Source organism: Eurosta solidaginis, chromosome 1, assembly GCF_040869045.1.
Source record: "Eurosta solidaginis isolate ZX-2024a chromosome 1, ASM4086904v1, whole genome shotgun sequence".
Taxonomy (NCBI): domain Eukaryota; kingdom Metazoa; phylum Arthropoda; class Insecta; order Diptera; family Tephritidae; genus Eurosta; species Eurosta solidaginis.
Genome location: NC_090319.1, coordinates 277117901 through 277137317, shown reverse-complemented (window position 1 = coordinate 277137317; position 19417 = coordinate 277117901). Strand labels below are relative to the sequence as shown.

At 39.3% G+C, this 19417-nt stretch overlaps 1 protein-coding gene across 1 annotated transcript; it reads right to left on the bottom strand.

Moving 5' to 3' along the window:
- Positions 1–2047: 2047 nt before the first annotated feature.
- On the bottom strand, positions 2048–11897 carry topi (matotopetli). The gene is made up of 5 exons (XM_067760885.1): positions 11097–11897; positions 10292–11040; positions 5100–5446; positions 4760–5016; positions 2048–3039 (listed from the first exon to the last, which is right to left on the bottom strand). Exons 1-5 carry the CDS (start codon positions 11587–11589, stop codon positions 2279–2281), a joined length of 2607 nt encoding a protein of 868 aa, XP_067616986.1. The 5' UTR covers positions 11590–11897; the 3' UTR covers positions 2048–2278.
- Positions 11898–19417: the final 7520 nt, after the last annotated feature.

Sequence of the window (19417 nt, the reverse complement as noted above, 5' to 3'; positions counted from 1 at the left end):
CATTAATAGGAACGAAACGGAAAATTTGGTCACAAAACCTAATCACGCCATACAAAAATGACTATGAATATCACCGCTGCAGAAAGTCACAATGACCGTAAAATGACTAGTAAAATGACGAGCGTTTTTGCAGGGGTTTATCGCTTAGTGAACACACTTGGTATAGGTACACTATGATTTTTATTTATGTTTGTAGGTATGTCACCATGCTGCCACCTTGTATCGTTCCGCCATGGCTGATTGGAATAATTACAGTGTTACCAAACTGTGCGGAAGTTGCATTCACAATAAAAAGATTTTTTCGTCTCAGTTCTTACACCACTCTGTGGTAATATTGGCTCCTTACCTCGTTACGTTGGCTAGCGAACATTTAATTTCGAATTCGTATTTTAAATCGAATAGAAATTTGTTGTCGACGCTGTATCGAATTGAAAGAAAGTTGGGTAAAAGTCTAGAACAGGGTCGATTGCTAATACACATCCAAAAATATCGGGATAGGTATCATACGTAATATATGTCCGCATGCGATGTGTCTTCACATGACTCCAATCATATTTTCAATTTTAATGTGGAACCTGCCAGTTTCCTTGGACTTTCGTTAGAGAACTTTGATAACAATTTGTGAGTAGTTGTGCCCATTGAATGGGGCGAAGCACTGTTAACGCAACAACATCTCAATGCTCAACGTTGGTAGAATACCTGAGCGTAAAATCTGAGAATTGCTGCCAATTTTGAATAGTTTGGTATAGATTTGTAGACTTGTGCATTGCTGCACCAGTTCATCTGTACTAGATTGCAGATCTATAAACTCTTCTTTGGACAGTCTAAACTTTGAATAAATCTATAAAAAAAAATGTAGAGCTGTGACAAAGTTGACGACTTCTTGCAATCAATTTGTTGCCTATTTCGATAGAGACATTTTGCTTTCGCCATTTCTAATGAATACACAATTCCGAATTGGAAAATATTTTGAATAGATTTTGAATTAAATTGAGTTGGCACAAAGTTATTCCTAATATAGAATAAATACGCATTTTATATAATGGTCCGGATGAGAAGATTCAAAGCAGCGTGAACCGAATTAAAGAAAAAAGTTCATAGCTCACAAATCTCCGAAACACTATTAATTCGTAAGGAAGGCATTCATTTGGAAGTCGTAATTGCTCCGAAATTTTCCAAAAATATTCTATTCGAATTCAAAGCCAAAGAATCAACTTACGAGTTAACTTACATTAAAAGCAGGGCCCTTAAAATGTAACTCGATTCGAAAGAAGTTTCTTTCAGAAATCAAAAAAATTTCGAATCGCATTTCCATGCGAATCGAGATACAGATTAGGGCCCCCATGTTTCTGAGAGCTGCCCGTTCCTATTAATATGGTTCATTCATTACACAGTAGAACACCCGGTTGAGCATTGGACCAAATAAATTTTTCTACGAGATTGCGACAGCAAAAAAGCGACTTCTCCTTTTTTCTGAGTAAGCCTTCAAAACGTATGGGGTTTCAAAGTATATTGCAACCTTGGTAGTTTTTTTTTGTTTAATAATTTCAAATATGGGCGTGCTCTATCTTCTTTCCTTACAAGAGTGGTAAACATTTTTTTTTTATTTTCAAGTTTATTTGACTGGTAGGAAAAAGTTACAAATAAGTTTAAAGCTATACATTTTTTCGAAATTTTACTTCGAACAGGCCAGGCCTCGCTTATACATACATACACAGAATAATATGGTAAAGCGAAAGCCCCAGTTTCGAACTTGAAAAGCCCATGTCCATACTTTGGGGACTAATTTCGGTATACGAAGAAATTATTTTTCCTGATAGTTCCCTATTTTTGGCTCTATAATAATTATTAAACTATTTATTAACCATTTTTTTGTAATTCATTACATGCACAAATATTTAATCCATAACAAAAATTTAATTTGGAAAATTCACAATTCATTTAAAAACAATGTACAAATTTAAACATTCTATACATCTAAGTTAAATGTTAAACAAATTTAAAATTTTTAAAATAAAAAATGTCACAAAAATCGACTGCAATTGATAATATTCAATACATCTAAGTTAAATAATAAACATATTTAAATTTTTTAAATTTAAAATTTAACTAATCATAATGTACTAGCTAAGCATTAATAATACTATTTAATTATTTAAGTATGTATAAATTGTAATCTGTAATAGTGGAAACTCCATAGTTTTTAATGTTGAATGACTTTTAGCACTGCGTGATGCGTTTTTGTATGCATATATCACAGGCACTTGGTGAAAACTTTCTATTGCAACTGTTCCATGGCTCTTAAAGCAGACTCTTCATCAATATCGGGAATTATGGATTCAAACATACTCTTTGGAAATGCTACATTACCTATCATCACAACTTCATTTTGATCTAATGTTGATTCGACACCATCAATTATATCATCACCTAGAGATGGCATACTCATTAGGGTGGGTGTAACCATGGGTATATCATTCATATTAGGGACATTATTCGGCAGGTTTTGTTGAAATTGTAGTTGTGGGTTTTGTTGCTGGTATTGTTGATATTGCTGATATTGTAGATGGAGATGTTGTTGTGGTTGCTGTTGCTGTTGAGCAGATACTTGTGCTGCAGCTGCTGCTGCTGCCGCGGCTTCTAATTGTAGCTTTTGCATTTGCATCATTAAACGTGCATTGGCATCTAGGTGAGAATGGCGCGCTCTTATGTGTTTATCGCGATCACCACGTTGACGAAAGTTCTTCGTACAAAAAAGACAGCCAAATGGTTTCTCACCAGTATGTATACGTTGATGATTTTTAAGTGCATCTGCACGATAAAAACGTTTACCACACTCTTCGCACTCGTAACGACGTTCGCCTCGATGAATGAGCCGATGCTGATAGAAAACGGAACCAGTTAAAAAGCGTTTGCCGCATACCAAGCAATGATATGGTCGTTCCCCAGTATGACATTTTCTTATGTGATCATTTAAATCGGGACGTATGGTAAATTTACGCGTGCAACCAGGCTCCTTGCAAGCGAAAGGTTTTACGCCTGCAATGAAAGTTTTAATTTATTAAATCAGTGTTATTGTCATGCATATCGGTGTTAATGGGGTCGGTTAAACTTGCATGTTTATCATACAAATTTGTCTACCAACTGCATGAGTTTGCATCACGTAATTTAGCGAAGAACGGCTTGTCTCATTATTATGGTCTTATGAACGTAATAAATTAGATGCGTAATCTCAGCTAAATATATGTATATTGAGCTATAATTGCTTTATAGTTACACATAGTACTGCACTAGCTAAAAGTACCTATCTTAAAATGCTTCAAAAGTTGCAACGGAGTTCGGAGCTCTGCATTACCGGGGCTCTCGGCTCCACTCCGTCTGAATGACTCAACAAAATGCTATACCTTCCACCTCTTGACCTGGTGGCGAAGTAAATAGCGGTCAACGCCGCTCTACGCATAAGGGAAACAGGTCTCTGGTCAAATGGATCTAGTGGACACGCAACAATCCTAGGCACGAACACCCCAGTCCCAATACCGGTACGCACTGACTACTGCACGCCAAAGAACGTATTCGTTAAAAACTATAGCATATATATAGCATCGCGACAAGACTGGAATACCAGAAAACATACGGTACCGGGTGCAATCAGCATATTCACGGATGGTTCTAAGCTTGACGGAAAGGTGGGAGCAGGCTTCTTTTCCCCGGATCTGGGTCTAGAGGTCTCTTTCGCCTACCAGATAACTGTATTGTTTACCAAGCGGAAATGCTGGCAATACACAGGGCTGTGAATCATCTCGGGTCTATGCCTAAGGATGGTAAACGGATGTTTATTTTCTCAGACAGCCAGTCTGTATTAAAGGCCCTGGACTCATTCGTCGACAACGCAAAGTCGGTCACTGAATGCCGCAGATATCTTAACGAGATGGCTCAGCACTTCAGTATCAGCCTTATATGGTTACCTGGGCACAGGCATATTGAAAGCAATTGCACAGCAGACGACCTGGCCAGAAGAGGCACCACCGACCATATCCTTTCGGGAAATGATTCGGTAGGTATACCCATGGCCACTTTCAGGCTTCGTGTGAACACAAGGACTATAAGAATTGCAAATGGACTATGGTCAGCCATATCATGTGAGACACCCAGACTAACCTGGCCCTCATATGACAAGGGGCGCACGAGAGCGCTGCTGATTATAAAACAAATCAGTTCTGTCGTCCCTGGTAAGGGTTCTAACAGGGCATTGTTTAATATGCACGCATGGCGCTGGAATGGGGGTAACGACCTTCGACTATTGTCGCGGCGGAGGAGTATCCAGCGCCTTCTGTGTCATTTTTCAGCGCTTAGTAGGCGTAGGTTGGCCATCCATGGCAAACCTTTTCTACATGACCTTGCTGAGGCCTCTAACTATGAAGTCAGGGCTCTAGCAAAATATATAAATTCCACGAAGTGGTTTGATTTGCTTCAGGCAGGGTAAGGGTCCTCTTTGAGACCGTATAGGGTATTACAATGGGCCCATTGGTGGCCTAAGTAGTGAGCTGTTACCATAGGTTCCAGCTCAGCCCTCGCAACCTAACCTAACCTAAACATAGTATGATAGGACTTTTAATCCTAAATATGAGACAAGACAATCTTGAGCCGTGTACTTGTATAGGTACATGTTCTATTAAGAGACAAGTGGCTGTAATGACGACGGGATTTTACCCAAATTGACCTTCGGTAGGTTTAGAATATGGCGTATTGAATCGCTTACCTTGGTGAAAACGCAAATGCTGCCACAAATGACTTGATTGTGTATAAGATTTCCCACACATATCGCACAAATATTGCCGTGTCTTACTTGAGGAACCTGTGCCATCTTTATCGCGCTTATATTTTTTATAATGTTTATCCTCATAATGAGCCACGCATTCTTGAGCATATTCGAAAACGGCATCACAATACTCACAGGGGAGCTGCAGTACGCCAAGACATTTATTCAGGCGGGGAAAGAAGTGATAAGAAGTATAACTGCAATATATATACAAAAGTTTAAATGCAGTTAATTTGTTTTTAAGCTTTTATCTGTTCTGGTTAAAGCTTTACAAAATTACCGATGTTCATGCAATAGATCAAGCGACTGAAATTTATTCTCACAAACATTACAAACAAAATAACGTTGGGTGGTGGCTTGATGAACTTTTAAATTTTCGCGCATAAATACACACTCCGCTTGCCAATGTGCGCAAATCTCTTTGGATGTACGCATATATATGTCGCAGGAGAAACATTCAAAACGCCGCTCCGGTAAATGACAAGCAGAATGTACGAAGAGGTAGGATACTTCGGAGAAGACAAAGTCACAAAATTCACATTGTAAAATACAGCTAAGTATAACCATTTTAAGATATACTGGTGGCTTGTCCTCGTGAATGGTTGGTGTTCCTGAACAGCTTTTCGCCTGGAAGAAATGTTGGTTACTTTACTATAAGTTGTTATGTTGTTGTTGTTGTTGTTGTAGCGATAAGGTTGCTCCCCGTAGGCTTTGGTGAGTGTTATCGATGTGATGGTCCGCTCCGGTACCAAAGCACCATTAAGGTGCTAGCCCGACCATCGCGGGACCGATTTATGTGGCCACATTAAACCTTCAGGCCATACCTCCCTCCCCACCCCCAAGTTCCATGAGGAGCTTGGGGTCGCCAGAGCCTCGTCTGTTAGTGAAACAGGATTCGCCGCGGATATATTCTGACCCCTGACCCGCTGGGGGGTTATAAGTTGTTATAACGATAAGGGATAGAGACATGTCGACATTAAGCATCTGCTTAGGAACACACGAAATAGTCCAGAGATGATTCCGATAATAATCCCATACTTAATCGGACAAAGTTATTATCTCAAATATCATACGTGGAATGAGATAGAACGAAAATTAACGCAAGCCGTGCTAGAATAAAAAAAGACGTCCCTAAATAAACCCGAAACGATTTCGAAATATTGAATGATATTATTCCTAAATTTTCCTGAAGTAATCCCGATATGATCCTTAAGACAATCCTGAACTGATCCCGAATCGGCCCAAAATTGGGTCGAAGTAATACCGAAAACAATGCAAAAATAGACCGTTAGGTTAGGTTAGGTTGAATTGCCCGGTCCATGAGGGCCTCACATAGACTGAATAAGTCCGTAGTATTACCAGAAAAACCAGGACCTATGTTATAACATAACTCCGTCCTCAAAGCTAGAAGCTTCCTAGGACTTAAACCACTTGCTGCTTCTAGATCTGACAGCTAAATCACTCCTATTAGCTGGATTCTTAGCCTGGCATGCGCAGGGCACGAGCACAGAACGTGCTCCATCGTTTCTCCCTTCTGACCGCACTTCCTACATCTGCTATCACTGACCAAGCCTAATTTAAAGGCATGTGACGCCAGAAGGCAGTGTCCAGTCAGAATACCCGTCATGAGTCTACAGTCCTCTCTTTTTAATGATAGAAGGAACTTTGTTACCCTAAGGTTGTAAGACCTACACATAATCTTCGACACTTTACAACCCCGCGCTGGAACCCACGCCTTTCCTGCTTGATCGATCATGTGCACCTCTCGCCTTCGCTCAACCTCGCCCAGTCTAATTGGGACGTCTACGGAGCAAGCTTCAAGGAATGCGCCCTTTTTAGCTACTTCATCCGCTTTTTCATTCCCATCTATTTCCATATGCCCTGGGACCCAATATAGATGCTGCTTCTCCCTGTCCCGATTCTCTACAGGGACTTTTTACCCTCCAACACGCATTTAGATGCTGTGCTATGCGAGTTTATTGCCTTAATTGCTGCTTGACTGTCAGTATAAAAGTTAGCACGATTGCAGCTTGGGCTATTTTCTTCCAGGGTTTCTACTGGTTGGTTGAAAAATAGACCATTAATTAGCATAAAAACATTGCCAAATTTGAAAAAATCCTGACATTTTCTAAGAAATATTTTCGAAACAGTCCCTACACGGCTCCGAGATACTCCCAAAATTGTTAGAAAAACAATTACGAACCGAGTAGTCTCAAATTATCGCGAAGTGGTTCCAAGATAATCCCCACTTGGCCTCAAAATAGTACAAAAGTTATCTTAAAATAGTCACACAATGATCCCTAGAACAATTTTTAACTATCACATATTCCCTTAATAATCCCAAAGACATTTCCAAATTAGACCGAAAGAGTCCCAAATAGTGCCGATACGGGTCGAAGGTATATCCGAAAAATTATACAAAATAGGAACAGAAACTATACCGAAATTGCCCCCAAGGTTATGACGATGATCTCGAAATCATCACGAGTAGTCTCGAAACCAATTCCGAAATTACTCGAAAACGATCTGCAGTGATCGCGACAGGTGCGGAGAGCGCTCCGAAGCAGGTCACTGGCAGCCGGGAAAGCTCCCGGCGGGTCAAAAGGGCTGATCAGACGGATCAGCGCAGGGGTTTGGTTTCAAACCCCGTAGGTACGGGTAGTTCGGGTAGTGGAGGGGTGTCGAAACCGACACCCACTGCAGGCCCATATGGGGCTGTCACAGGGAAAGGTAGAGGTCCAGCGAATGCGACGGACCAGCCCAGTACCAGTAAGGAAGCCCTGTCGCGAGTTTTCCCAACGGGAGCCCTGGGGTCGAAGCCTGCCACGAAAGGTAGGCGAGACGCGCCGTGTAGGAAAGCTCTGGGTGATCGGCGCCTAGCTGAGAAGGGATGCAGCTCAGATTTCTGAGATGCATTCCCGGACGCTGGAGTGGGCCAGGAGCGTCGTAGCTTGCGACGACCACACACCGGTGTCGAACGATGCGGGTGAGCAGCAGGCTAGGAAGCGGCAAATGTCGGATGAGCGGAATGCCTCAACGACAAAAAGGGCCCGAGGAGGTGGGAACGCTATTGCGTTACCGAAATCGCTAAAGGAGCGGGCTCCACCCTCGGGGTCCTGGATAGGAGTAGGGAGGATGGTGCCATCTCCCGAGAGGAGTGGCCGTGGGTCGCCAGCGCCATATCAGCGGCCTATATGACCGCAGATCCACGGAAAGCAAATAGAGTGGTCCCTAGAACACAAAGAGTATGGTCTGAGTGCCTTTCTAGACATCGAGGGGGCTTTTAACTATGTCTTACCGGGGGCAATCGAAAGAGCTCTGGTGGATTTAGGAGTCGAAGCGGCTCTGGTTGAATTTATTAGCAAACTTCTATGCGGCAGAATTGTCGCAGCGGAGTGGGGAGGGGCCATAATTAAGAGGAAGGTGTACAGGGGCACGCCACAGGGAGGTGTCTTATCTCCTCTGCTCTGGGTTGTGGTAATCAACGAGCTTCTTGTGGAGCTGGAAGCCAATGGTTGTCGGGTGGTTGCCTATACAGATGACCTCGCTATCCTAGTCAGAGGCAAATTTCTGGGCACCCTGCGCGATGTTCTGCAGGGCTACCTGGCTACTGTGGCTAGGTGAGCTGAGTCATGTGGATTGGCGGTCAACCCGGGAAAAACAGAATTGGTTCGTTTTACAAGGAGATATAAGATACCCGACTTCAGAACTCCTTCGATTTGAGGCGTACCGTTGGTGACAGGGTTAAATATTTGGGAATTGTTCTTGACAAGAAGCTGTCCTGGAGGCCCAATGTGAAAGATAGGGCCAGGAAGGGCGCGGTTGCCTTGTACTGCTGCAGGGGTACTATCGGAAAGAGGTGGGGGCTCTCGCCAGGAGTAGTACACTGGCTTTATGAGATGGTGGTCAAACCGATTCTGCTCTATCGGGTGCTGGTCTGGTGGAAAGCACTGGACACGGCGAGCACCTCCAAAATGTTAGTGTCAGTGCAACGGACCGCGCTCTGAGAACAACACCTACCTTGGCACTGAATGTCATGCTGAATATACATCCAGTATATATTGCGGGAAAGGCAGCCGCGGCCCGGTCGTTGGTCAGGCTTCGTGATATGGGTTATATGCTTACTAGTTTCGACTTTATCCCGGACAGGACGGACTATTGCATGCCGATAGCCGCTCCCTATGCAACCTTCACCCCAGTCATTCACCCGAGGGAGGAGTGGGGAAGAGGAATTATCTGGGGCAAGGGACCGGTTAACTTGTTCACGGATATCGAAGTTGGACGGAAAGGTTGGAGGGGGGGAGAGGGTTTTTGTCCAGAGCTAAATGTAAGCCGCAAGTTTAAGTTGGCTGATCACTGCAGTGTATTCCAAGCGGAAGTTGCTGCGATTAAGGATGCGGTGGATGAAATGCTATCCAGCGCTACTACGGTTAGGGAATTTAACATCTAATATGAGAGCCAAGCGGCTATAAAGGCCTTGAGCTCAACTACAGGCGATCGAGATTGGTCTGGGAGTGCCTGACCTCACTTGCGATTGCATCGAATTATTTTACAATTAAGATTATCTATGTCCCGCGCCATAGTGATATTCCGGGTAACTGTCAAGCGGATCTCTAAGCCCGAATCGGTACAACTGAACCGGATGAAGATGGCTGTAGGGATTTCAGGATTCCGCTAGCCGCCTGTCGATTGCTCCTCCATAGCTGGACCTCGAGTCCGCTCAGCAAACGTTGGGCGGACACTACGTCTTGCAGGGTTGGGCCGAAAGTGGATGGCAGGAGGTCTGCCGAAATAATTGGGTTCACTAAGGCTCCCTTATCAATGGTCATTGGGGTTTTGACAGGGCACTGTCCCATAGGTATCCATGCGGTACGTCCCAATATATTGGAAACTCCAACCTGCTGCAACTGTATGGAGGATAATGAGGTGGAATCACCAAATCACTTTTTGCTTGATTGCCCAGCTTTTGCCAGAACTAGGCGACTCACTTGGATCTCCCGAGGAGCTATCCAAGGTTGAGATCAGGATCATTCGGAACTTTATCGTTGCTACACATCGATTCTCTAAGTACTTATATCTACGTAACCGTTATTTTAGTTTATTATATGGGTATGGGTTGTCCAAGTGAGCTTCCCCTATCAGGGAAGCTTCCACCCAACCTAACCTAACCTATCTGCAGTGAGACCACAACTATGTCGATATGATCACGAAATATTTCTTTATATTTATATATTATAATTATTCTATACATATAAAAACAATTTCGCCCGAACATGCACTTCTAAAACAATGTTCCTCGAGTGAACAAGAAGGGAGGGGGGTGTTGTTACTCACAAGCTTTTCAAAAATTACTCAGGCTTACATATGTACATACTTGGACATCACCTCATCCAATTACAGAACATAACTTTGGCAAACAAAGCTATACGAGCAAAGATAAGTAAAATAATGGAAAAGGTATTTCAATATTACCTCCATTTTCAAAAAATTCATAGCATCATCCACATAAGATTCATATGGTATTTCAGTACAATTATCCATTTCTTTTTCTTCCTGCATACTACCCGGAAAATGTGAGCATAAATGTTTGAAAGCGGCGAATGGTTCAAAGAATATACGTCCACAGAGAGTACACTTAATAACTACGCGTAATCCATTCACACTTTGCAGTGAGCTGCCTTGTGTAGCTGTCATTTTGCCACCAGAAGAACCGCCTGGCGTTGGTATAAGATCCATTGCATGCTTCTCCATATGACGTAACAAACCGGAGGCATGCACAAATTTACGTTCACATAGCGTACATTCATGAGGTCCATCTTGTTTTTTATTGGAAGCATTCGTCGACGAATTAGAGCCAGTGGATATATTTGAGGTGTTACTAACATTATTACTATTCGTTGAATTGGTATTACTATTAATCAAAGCATTCACATCATATTTGAGTTCGTCTTTTAGAAAGCGTCGTATACGTATTTGATTTTCGCGCAATAAACGTATACATGCCGGTTCTACCGGTAATAAAGGTTCCTCTTTGATAATTGGAGGTTTACTATTGGGCGTAGATGTTATAGGAGGAATGATTAAATTGTGATGTTCATCATAATCACAAATATGACTTTGAAACGAGATTAAGTCAAAGAGACAGCTACAATTGGAACATTTCACTATGCGATAGGGAGTCGCCGCCATGGGCATTTCCGGTGGTATGTAAAGCTTCGTATCTAATGTGAAATATGAATGTCTATAGGATCACAGAACAGTAAGGATGCATGCTTACCAAGTTGATTACCCTGCGGTTGTGATTCAAGAAATTTCAAAAGCTTCAACTCTTCTTCCGTTGCATCAAATGTTGAAGTCGTTGTTGTGGTATTTTTTACAGTTTCATTAACTAATGCAGTGGTGTCACCAACTTGTGCGGGAAAAGGTGTTAAAGGCACCGTGCCTACTAAATCTAGAAGCGCTGCATCGCTACCTCGGCCAGCAATGTTGCTCAAATCCAAAACATCGCTCACATCGAATGGCGGCATATTTGTTTGTGCAGGCATTTTAAATACTGAATCAAAATTTGTGTCTATTCTTGATTTAGTCAAATCTTGCGGTTCCTCTTCCGTTGCGCAATTAAGACTCCCCGATGGAAACACAAATGTCCCAGTCGCATCGGTCATGGACTTATCCCTGTAATCAGAATTGAATTCTTTTAGCTGTGCGAATAGCTGTTCGGATAGCCATGCATCCGAGTTAGTAAATTCCTCTTCGCTTGTGTTCATCATATTAAAAATATTTTATTTATTTAAAATATTGAAATATTTGAGGAGGTTTTGTAGAGTCCGCGGGTTTCTTGATATTTTGTGCGTTTTTCGAGAAAATATGGCGTCTTGACAACTAAAGCTAGGCTACTTTGTGAAATTCTTTTGTTAACTTTTCATTGAGTTGCCAAAAAACAATGTGTTGAGAAGAAATATTTTGTTATTTTCATTAAAATAATCCATTTTGACAATTTGAAGATGGTAATGTAAACAAATACTTAATTTTTACTAATTTATGTGTTAATTTAAATTTTTCGTTCAACGGTATTAATTGTATTTCGAAAAATTTTGCAGGACTATAAAACATAAGGCTGTGCCCACATTATATCTAACGCAAAACAGAATTGAGGCGATGCTGTCAGTAATGGATCACGATCCATTTTGACAGCTTTCAAAATTTCTAGAAATTTTGAGATCCGGACCACGATCTATCAATATTTCCACCAGGATTTCGTGCTGAACATTTAGCATGCTCCGGATCGTAAAATATCTAGAAATTTTGAAATACATCAAAATGGATCGTGATACAGTACTGACAGCATCGCCTCATCTTGTGAAATTTGCCAACATACAAATGCAACAACAATGTGATCCAATTTGTTGTTGCATTTGCATATTAAATTTTTTTGGGCATCTGGATCACAGTCCATTGGATCGCGGAGTTTGTTGCTTAGAATCAGTGTTGAGTAACACAAAACTCAAGCCACCACAAAACAAAATGCCAAATCTTTAGTTAAAATCTTGCCTAAATTAAAAATGGGATTTAAAATTTTGGTCTGTCATAGACATATTAACCACAGTTTCAGCTAAACCAAGCATGAAAAAAAGGTATTGATTGGCGCTATGAAGAAATTTTAAAAGTTCACGATGTTCCTTACAACCGTGGTTACTTGACTCCACGTATAAAAAATGGTAATTTTTACTCGACAAAAACTCTCAAAATAGCACAAACATTTTCAAAGGAGTACCTGAAAACACATTTTGATCATAATCCGGTGGCGGATAGGGTTTAACCATATAGCGGCTACTTGTACACTTAAACAGAGGTGTAGTAAATACAGCGGGGAACATAAAGTCGAAGACTGTACAGAGTGTAACCCTAAATAAATGTGGTAATTGCATAGATACCAATACTCGGTTAGGTTTAAATATTAATACAGAACACAACATCACGAGTCATGAATGCCCAGTTTATTTAAGGAAACTTAAGCTGGAAAGACAACGCGTGGGCTTTTAACCACCAAAACTAGCTGATCGGGGGATAAAAGCTTTTAACTTACAGTGCATTTACCTAAATATTTGTAGTTTTCTAGCCAACAAAGCTGAACTCGAAAGAATTATAGAAGAGTTAGATCCGGACATCGTTCTATGTTCAGAAGCATGTATAACACCGGAGTTTAGTGATGTGGAAATAAGCATTCCTTATTATACAGTGGTTCGTTGCGATTCTCATAGCAGACACACAGGAGGTGTAGTCTTACTCTTAAAAAAAGGTATCGAGTACAAAGTCAGGTATAATAGATCTATTGATTTAAATGTTTGGTGTGCTATAATTAAATTAAAAAGTTCGATATTAAATGGCAAATAGGTGTGTTGTACCATTTTCCAAGCTATAGTGATATCGATTTTTTAAATCACTTAGAAGCTATACTTTCTGAGGAACTGGAGAGTGGTACAAACTCCTTGTTAATTTGAGGATTTTAACATTAACATGTTTGTTAATACCGCAACGAGTTCTAAGATCAATGAGATATTTTCACGAAGCGCGATGAGGCAAATGGTAAATTTCAATACAAGGATTGTTGAGAGGTCCCAAACGCGAATAGATCCATTATATGCAATTGCTGATGCACTGTCCTGTACTAATCTTGAAAACCACAGAATTTCTGATCAGGAAATTAATGTGGAAACACCTTAAGCAAGCAGTAAACTTAACTGAGGTGCGAGACAATATTCTGAAAAGGATTGTAAATTGTATAGCATATGAAACACCCGAAGATATAGCTCAAACAATGAATTCCTTCTTTGTTGATAGTATTATTGACATAAATCGAGAAATCGAAACTTTTGATAGTGGCGACAGTGTGCAATACACGGTTAGCACATGTCTGAAATTCCAATAAGTTACAGTTGATGATGTCATATTGGTAGCTAAAAGGTTAAAAAATAAAATCGGAGGAAAAAATTTACTATCAGAAGGAGTAATTTAGGATTCGGTGTCATACATGGGACATTTCTACGCGGATATCATAAATAAATCATTAGTAGAGGGAATAGTGCCCGACGCATTGAAAATATCAACAATAGCGCCAATAAAGAAGATCTTAGACCGATCAACACGTTGCCGAATATCGAAAAAATTTAAGAAACAGTAGTAAAAATCAGCTCATAAGTTACTTGGAAATAAATAAAATAATAATTAAAGAACAATCCGGTTTCAGAGAAGGCCAATCTTTTGAAACGGCTTTAAATTATGTAATATCGAGTTGGAAAGAAGAACTAAATCAAAAGAAAAGTATACTTAAAAAGAGCATTTGAAACTATAGACAGAAATATAATGATTAAAAAATTAGAAAAAAATGGAATTACGGGCAACGAGCTGCAGTGGTTTCAGAGCTTTTTAGGTAACCGAAGACAAAAAACATCCATTGAGTCGGTTGTCTCGGATGAGGTATTGACAGGAATTGGATTGCCACAAGGATCGGTTTTGGCACCGGTCCTATTTAACATGTATATAAATGATATATCTTCGGCGCTAAAACATAGTAAAATAAGGCTGTTTGCAGATGACGCATTGCTCGAAGTAAGTGAAATTGATATCATGTTAGCTAGGAGCAAAATGCAGGAAGACTTGAACTCCCTATACAGGTGGCTTTGTAACAACAAGCTTAAACTTAATGTTAATAAAACCCATTTTATGGTCATATCTAGAGCGATGAATAAGGAATCGTATAATATCGAACTAAAAATAATGAACTCAAACATTAACGAAGTTAAAACTTTCAAGTACTTAGGGGTTCAGATTGATAATAAATTAAAATTTAATTGTCAAAATGGGCAAGAAAATTGGTGTTTGGAAGAGGTCATGCAAATTTATCAGTAGAAAATACAAACTGAAAGTGTATAAATCCATCATAGAGCCGCATTTCATATACTGTCCTTTATTCCATAATATTCTTTATGGCCAATGAAAATCAGGTAGATAAGCTACAAGTTATGCGAAATAAAGCTATGAGATTTATATTAAACATGAGGTATAATACTCCCATTAATATCATATAGAATAACTAAACTGGTTGAGTATAAAACAGCTTATATTCTAACACAGTATGAAATTTGTATTTAATATTAAGCATGGTAAATTACCAACATACCTCAGCGAAAATCTTATATATGTAAATGATGCACATTCATACTAATCTAGATTACCTCTTTTCAAAACAGAAGTGGACAAGCAAAATATATTTTATAAGGGCCTGAAATATTTCAATGAACTTCCTAATCACATAAAAAGTAGCAATAACTTCAATACTTTAAAAAAAATTATTGGAGCATTGTAAAACACTTCCAATCAGATAAAGTTTTTATTTTTTTTTACATGATATATCCAATACTGGAGCGCGAAAAGGGAATGGTAATATTGGTAGCAGCAAAATACAATGCACCCGGCCCTAAGGAAAAGAAAATCAGTCGCCACCTTTAACTCCAGACAGTTCCAACAACTAATTTCGCTGGAATTCGGTATTTTCAGCCTATATTTATTCTTGCTGATCGGAATCACTCGCATTCCGACAGCATTAATATAACAATAAAACTATATGATGTGTAACGAAAATAAGGTTAAACAAAAGTTGGAGCAGGGGGGATTGGAAACACGTCCTTTTCAACCTCCCATTATATTTTGAGCTGTGCTGATCGGAATCTTCCTGCATTCCGACAGCGTCTTTACTAAATAAAGTTGAGGGGTGATTGTATACACGTTATTTTCAATTTCCAACATCCAAAGACATGTTTAGCTGTGTTGATCGGAGACCAATACATCCCGACAGCTTAAAATACAAATATAATTGAAAAATATAAGTTCCAAATTTTGTTGCCTTAAGCTGGGAGTCCTGGAGGATTGGAAACGCGTCCTTTCCAACCTTCCTTAAAAGAGTGGCTCCCAGACTCGTCCGTTTGTCACGCCAGTAAATATGCTGATCGGAATCAAATGGCATTCCAACAGCATATTCAATAGAAATAAGTGATTATAATAATGAATTGTGCTTAGTAGTTTAAGTTTTAGGCCTAAACGGCCGTAATAATAAATAAATAAAATTAAATTAAATGAAATTAAAAATTAAATTAAATAATTATCATTCAGTTCTATTATAAAAGTTATTAGCAAACGTTTTGTAAAAATTCGCTGTTTTTTATCAGCCGTCAATTTAAAATTGAGTGCACAATTTTTTAATTGAACATGAACATACTTATTTAAAGAAACTTTACTTAATTTCGTTCTTAAAAAATTATTTAAATCTCGCCACATATACGAATAAGTAGTTAAAGCGGATTTGGGCTCCTTAAAGCAAAGGAAGCAACAAGGTTATCCACTCGTACACTCGTTGTTTGCATTAAGACAGATGTGACGGCCAAAATGATGCAAACCTTAAATGTTAGGAGGCCCTAACCGTTAAAGCCATTTAATTTAATATACGCGAAACCTGTTACGGTCTGCTGTTATGGTCTACGGTTACGGTCCACTTGGGAGCGTTTTCGTGCGAACACACCTAGTGACTGCCCTGCGAAAACGCTCGCGTCAATCCACGTCATTTGACTAGTCATTTTACAGTCATAGGTTATATTCATAGTCACATTTGCATGGGCGTGGGTAAGTTTTGTGACCAAATTTTTTGTAGGGTGGTATGGGGCGAAAGTTGCGATACAAAAGTATCGAAAAACAAGAAAGAAAGACCGGCGATCACTAGCGAAAAAATGCCACGAGTTTCCGGTATGAAAAGTAAGAAGAAGGCGTAAAATTTTTAAAGAACGAAAAAAGAAAGGTTAGCCATGCTTTTCCGGGCTTAAAAAACGAAGAAGACAAGGAAACAATAAATTGTAAAGAGGAAAGCTGATTCACCAAAAAAAAGGAAGAGAAGCGACATATAAAGCCGACAGTAGTGAAAACCACCAATGCGGAATTGTAAGGTGCTCCTATTAATTGCACACTGCTTGCTGTTTAACTGAGTCCCACGTACTTATCAACCAACTACCCGGTCAGCACCCTGGCACAATAATTTTCGTGAATAGTTTTACGCCTTCTAATTGTGGCGAAGCTTTTAACTAGTATTGAACAGTGGGGAATCTTCGTTTTTGCAATTTCCTGCGGACCCAAAAAGAACTGTTAAGAAACATTTAACGAATCTTGCTGATACGACAGCACCGACAAGTCCGAATTCACATTCCAATTTCATAATAGTACCAGCACAAGCGAAATTGCTGGAAGACTCTTAAACCAAGACCTCCGCCTCCAGGGCCAGCGGTACGCTCGATTCGAAAATACGGTATATGAATTGGTGCTCTTAACTCTATTGACCCGTCGGATACGTGCAATGTAAAACCAGTTCTGTAATCTTGCGAGTAAGAAACATTGTTCTGTAAAGCTTGTGAAAAGTCAATACAGTCAAGAAATCGAAAACCAAAATTATAAAAGTTCGAGTTCTGCGAATTATTTTATTCAAGTCCAGTTGCAGAATGGTGTCGCCTGTATATATATAGTAATTTACATATTTAAATGTGCCACTTTGAAACATAATTTTTTCATCCAAATCAAGTTACAGAATAGTGTCACCAGTATATATAGTACTATACATATTTGAATATGTCACTCTGAACCATATTTTTTTTATATATATATACATGTGAAAGCCATGTGAATGGGTAATGCATTACACATTAGCGACATATGCCTTTCCGCGAGAAATTAGAATCTAGTCGCAACAAGGGATAGAGGATGTATGTCTTTGTGATCAGGAACCAATAAACTCGTTCTATAATTTTTTTTGAAATATTTTTTTTACTGCTCCACTATACTGTTGCGACTGAAACGTTACCTAAAAATTCATAAACTGCATGATCTCTATATGATCACACGGCACAAGTTGGTATGTACCAACTAAGACTAAAGCTATAAAAGCTTATTAAATTGTTACTAGAGTTTTGCCGACATATCTATTGGTGTGGGATTCAAATTTCCATAGACTTGAAATAAGACAAATAAAAATGAATTTAATGCAATTGTACTTGCAAAAAGATAAAGTATGTATTACATTCAGAACATAGAACATTGGTATGCAATTTAAATGCAATCATAGAAGTTCCAGATAATATTCTAAGATTAGGTTAGACCACTAAAATTTGTAAGTTGTACCTAAACATTTAGTTAAGAAGTTTCGCATTCCAAGGGGTTGGGTTCCTTTTATTTTCCTTCCACTTGCGCTTCAGTAACCCTTACTTCTAATTTTGCTACCTTGTTGGTTTAGTTTGAATTTATAAGCGTTTTGAGTCGGTCTCTGCGCTTCTGTCAGTTTTTCTTGAATTTGACAGCTTTTAGTTTTGATAGGCATGATATAATATTTTTTTCTGTTTATGGCGCAGGAACAGTAAGGTTGACAATGACCCGCCCCAGCCGACAGTGACCAGCCACTGTGCACCACAACATCATGCCGACCGCCTTCCTTACTGCTTCCATCAAAGATGCGATTCCATAACAAACCGAATAGGGATATCTCTAACCTCGATACTAATAAGTATGTAGGGCATTCAATAATAATCAAGTTAAATCAAATTTAGGTTTGTCTTCGCAAAGTTAGCATAAATAAAGGGAGTTTAGTATAGTTTTCCATAAGAAAGAAGTGACCTAGAATGTTGAGCCATTGTACATGGACCTGCAAAGTGTAAGTCCCTTTTACATTAGAAAATCATTGAACTCAAGTCGATCATGACATAGACTAAGAGGGTGATAAAGGGGGGAACTAGTTCAGCAGCGCCCATACCAATTTTTGTTGCTAATTCTTGTTGTATTCCATGTTTTATTTCACGCTTTCTTTTAAGAGGAATTGGCAAATGTAAAGGGGAATAGAAGACACAAAAGGAAATGCCAGCAGAATTGGATTCAAGAATTCTGTAATGACATTCAATAATTAGAAGTCGGAAACAAGAAATTGTTCTTTTATTAATAAACGTTCACAAAAAACAGAATAATTACCCTCAAACGGCTGCGAAACTGGTGAAAATTCTATCAGCCCAAAGCGCCTTTTTAGTGAATTCTTTTCTGCGTACAACAATATCACTACAATTACATCAACCACATGAAAGTCTTAAACAAATTTTTTACAAAAATTTCTTGACAGAGTAAAAGTATTGCTTCGCCGCCTTCGGATTATTGAAATTAAAACGCGTCATTTGGCGCCTCTCCCGAAATTTTTTGACATGTATTAAAAATCGACGCCTGTGGTAAATAATTCCTTCCTTTGAATATTTATTTCTAAATTTAATGCCAAAATCAGTATAGGATGCTACTTTTTCCTCAAAAGATACTAAATTATCTATGAATGCGGAATAGTCTTAATTAAAGATTTCGCATATGTGAAGCCAAGTAACCATCGCACATTTTAAGATTGTGTAATTTTCGTCACTAACATTAATACGCATTCTAGGTATAATAAATTAGCTCCTGGCGTATATTTGCCTCTCGGGGAAGCCTTTTTTCACTTTCATTTAAGTTCATCGCGTTTAAATAGCAAATAGTTTA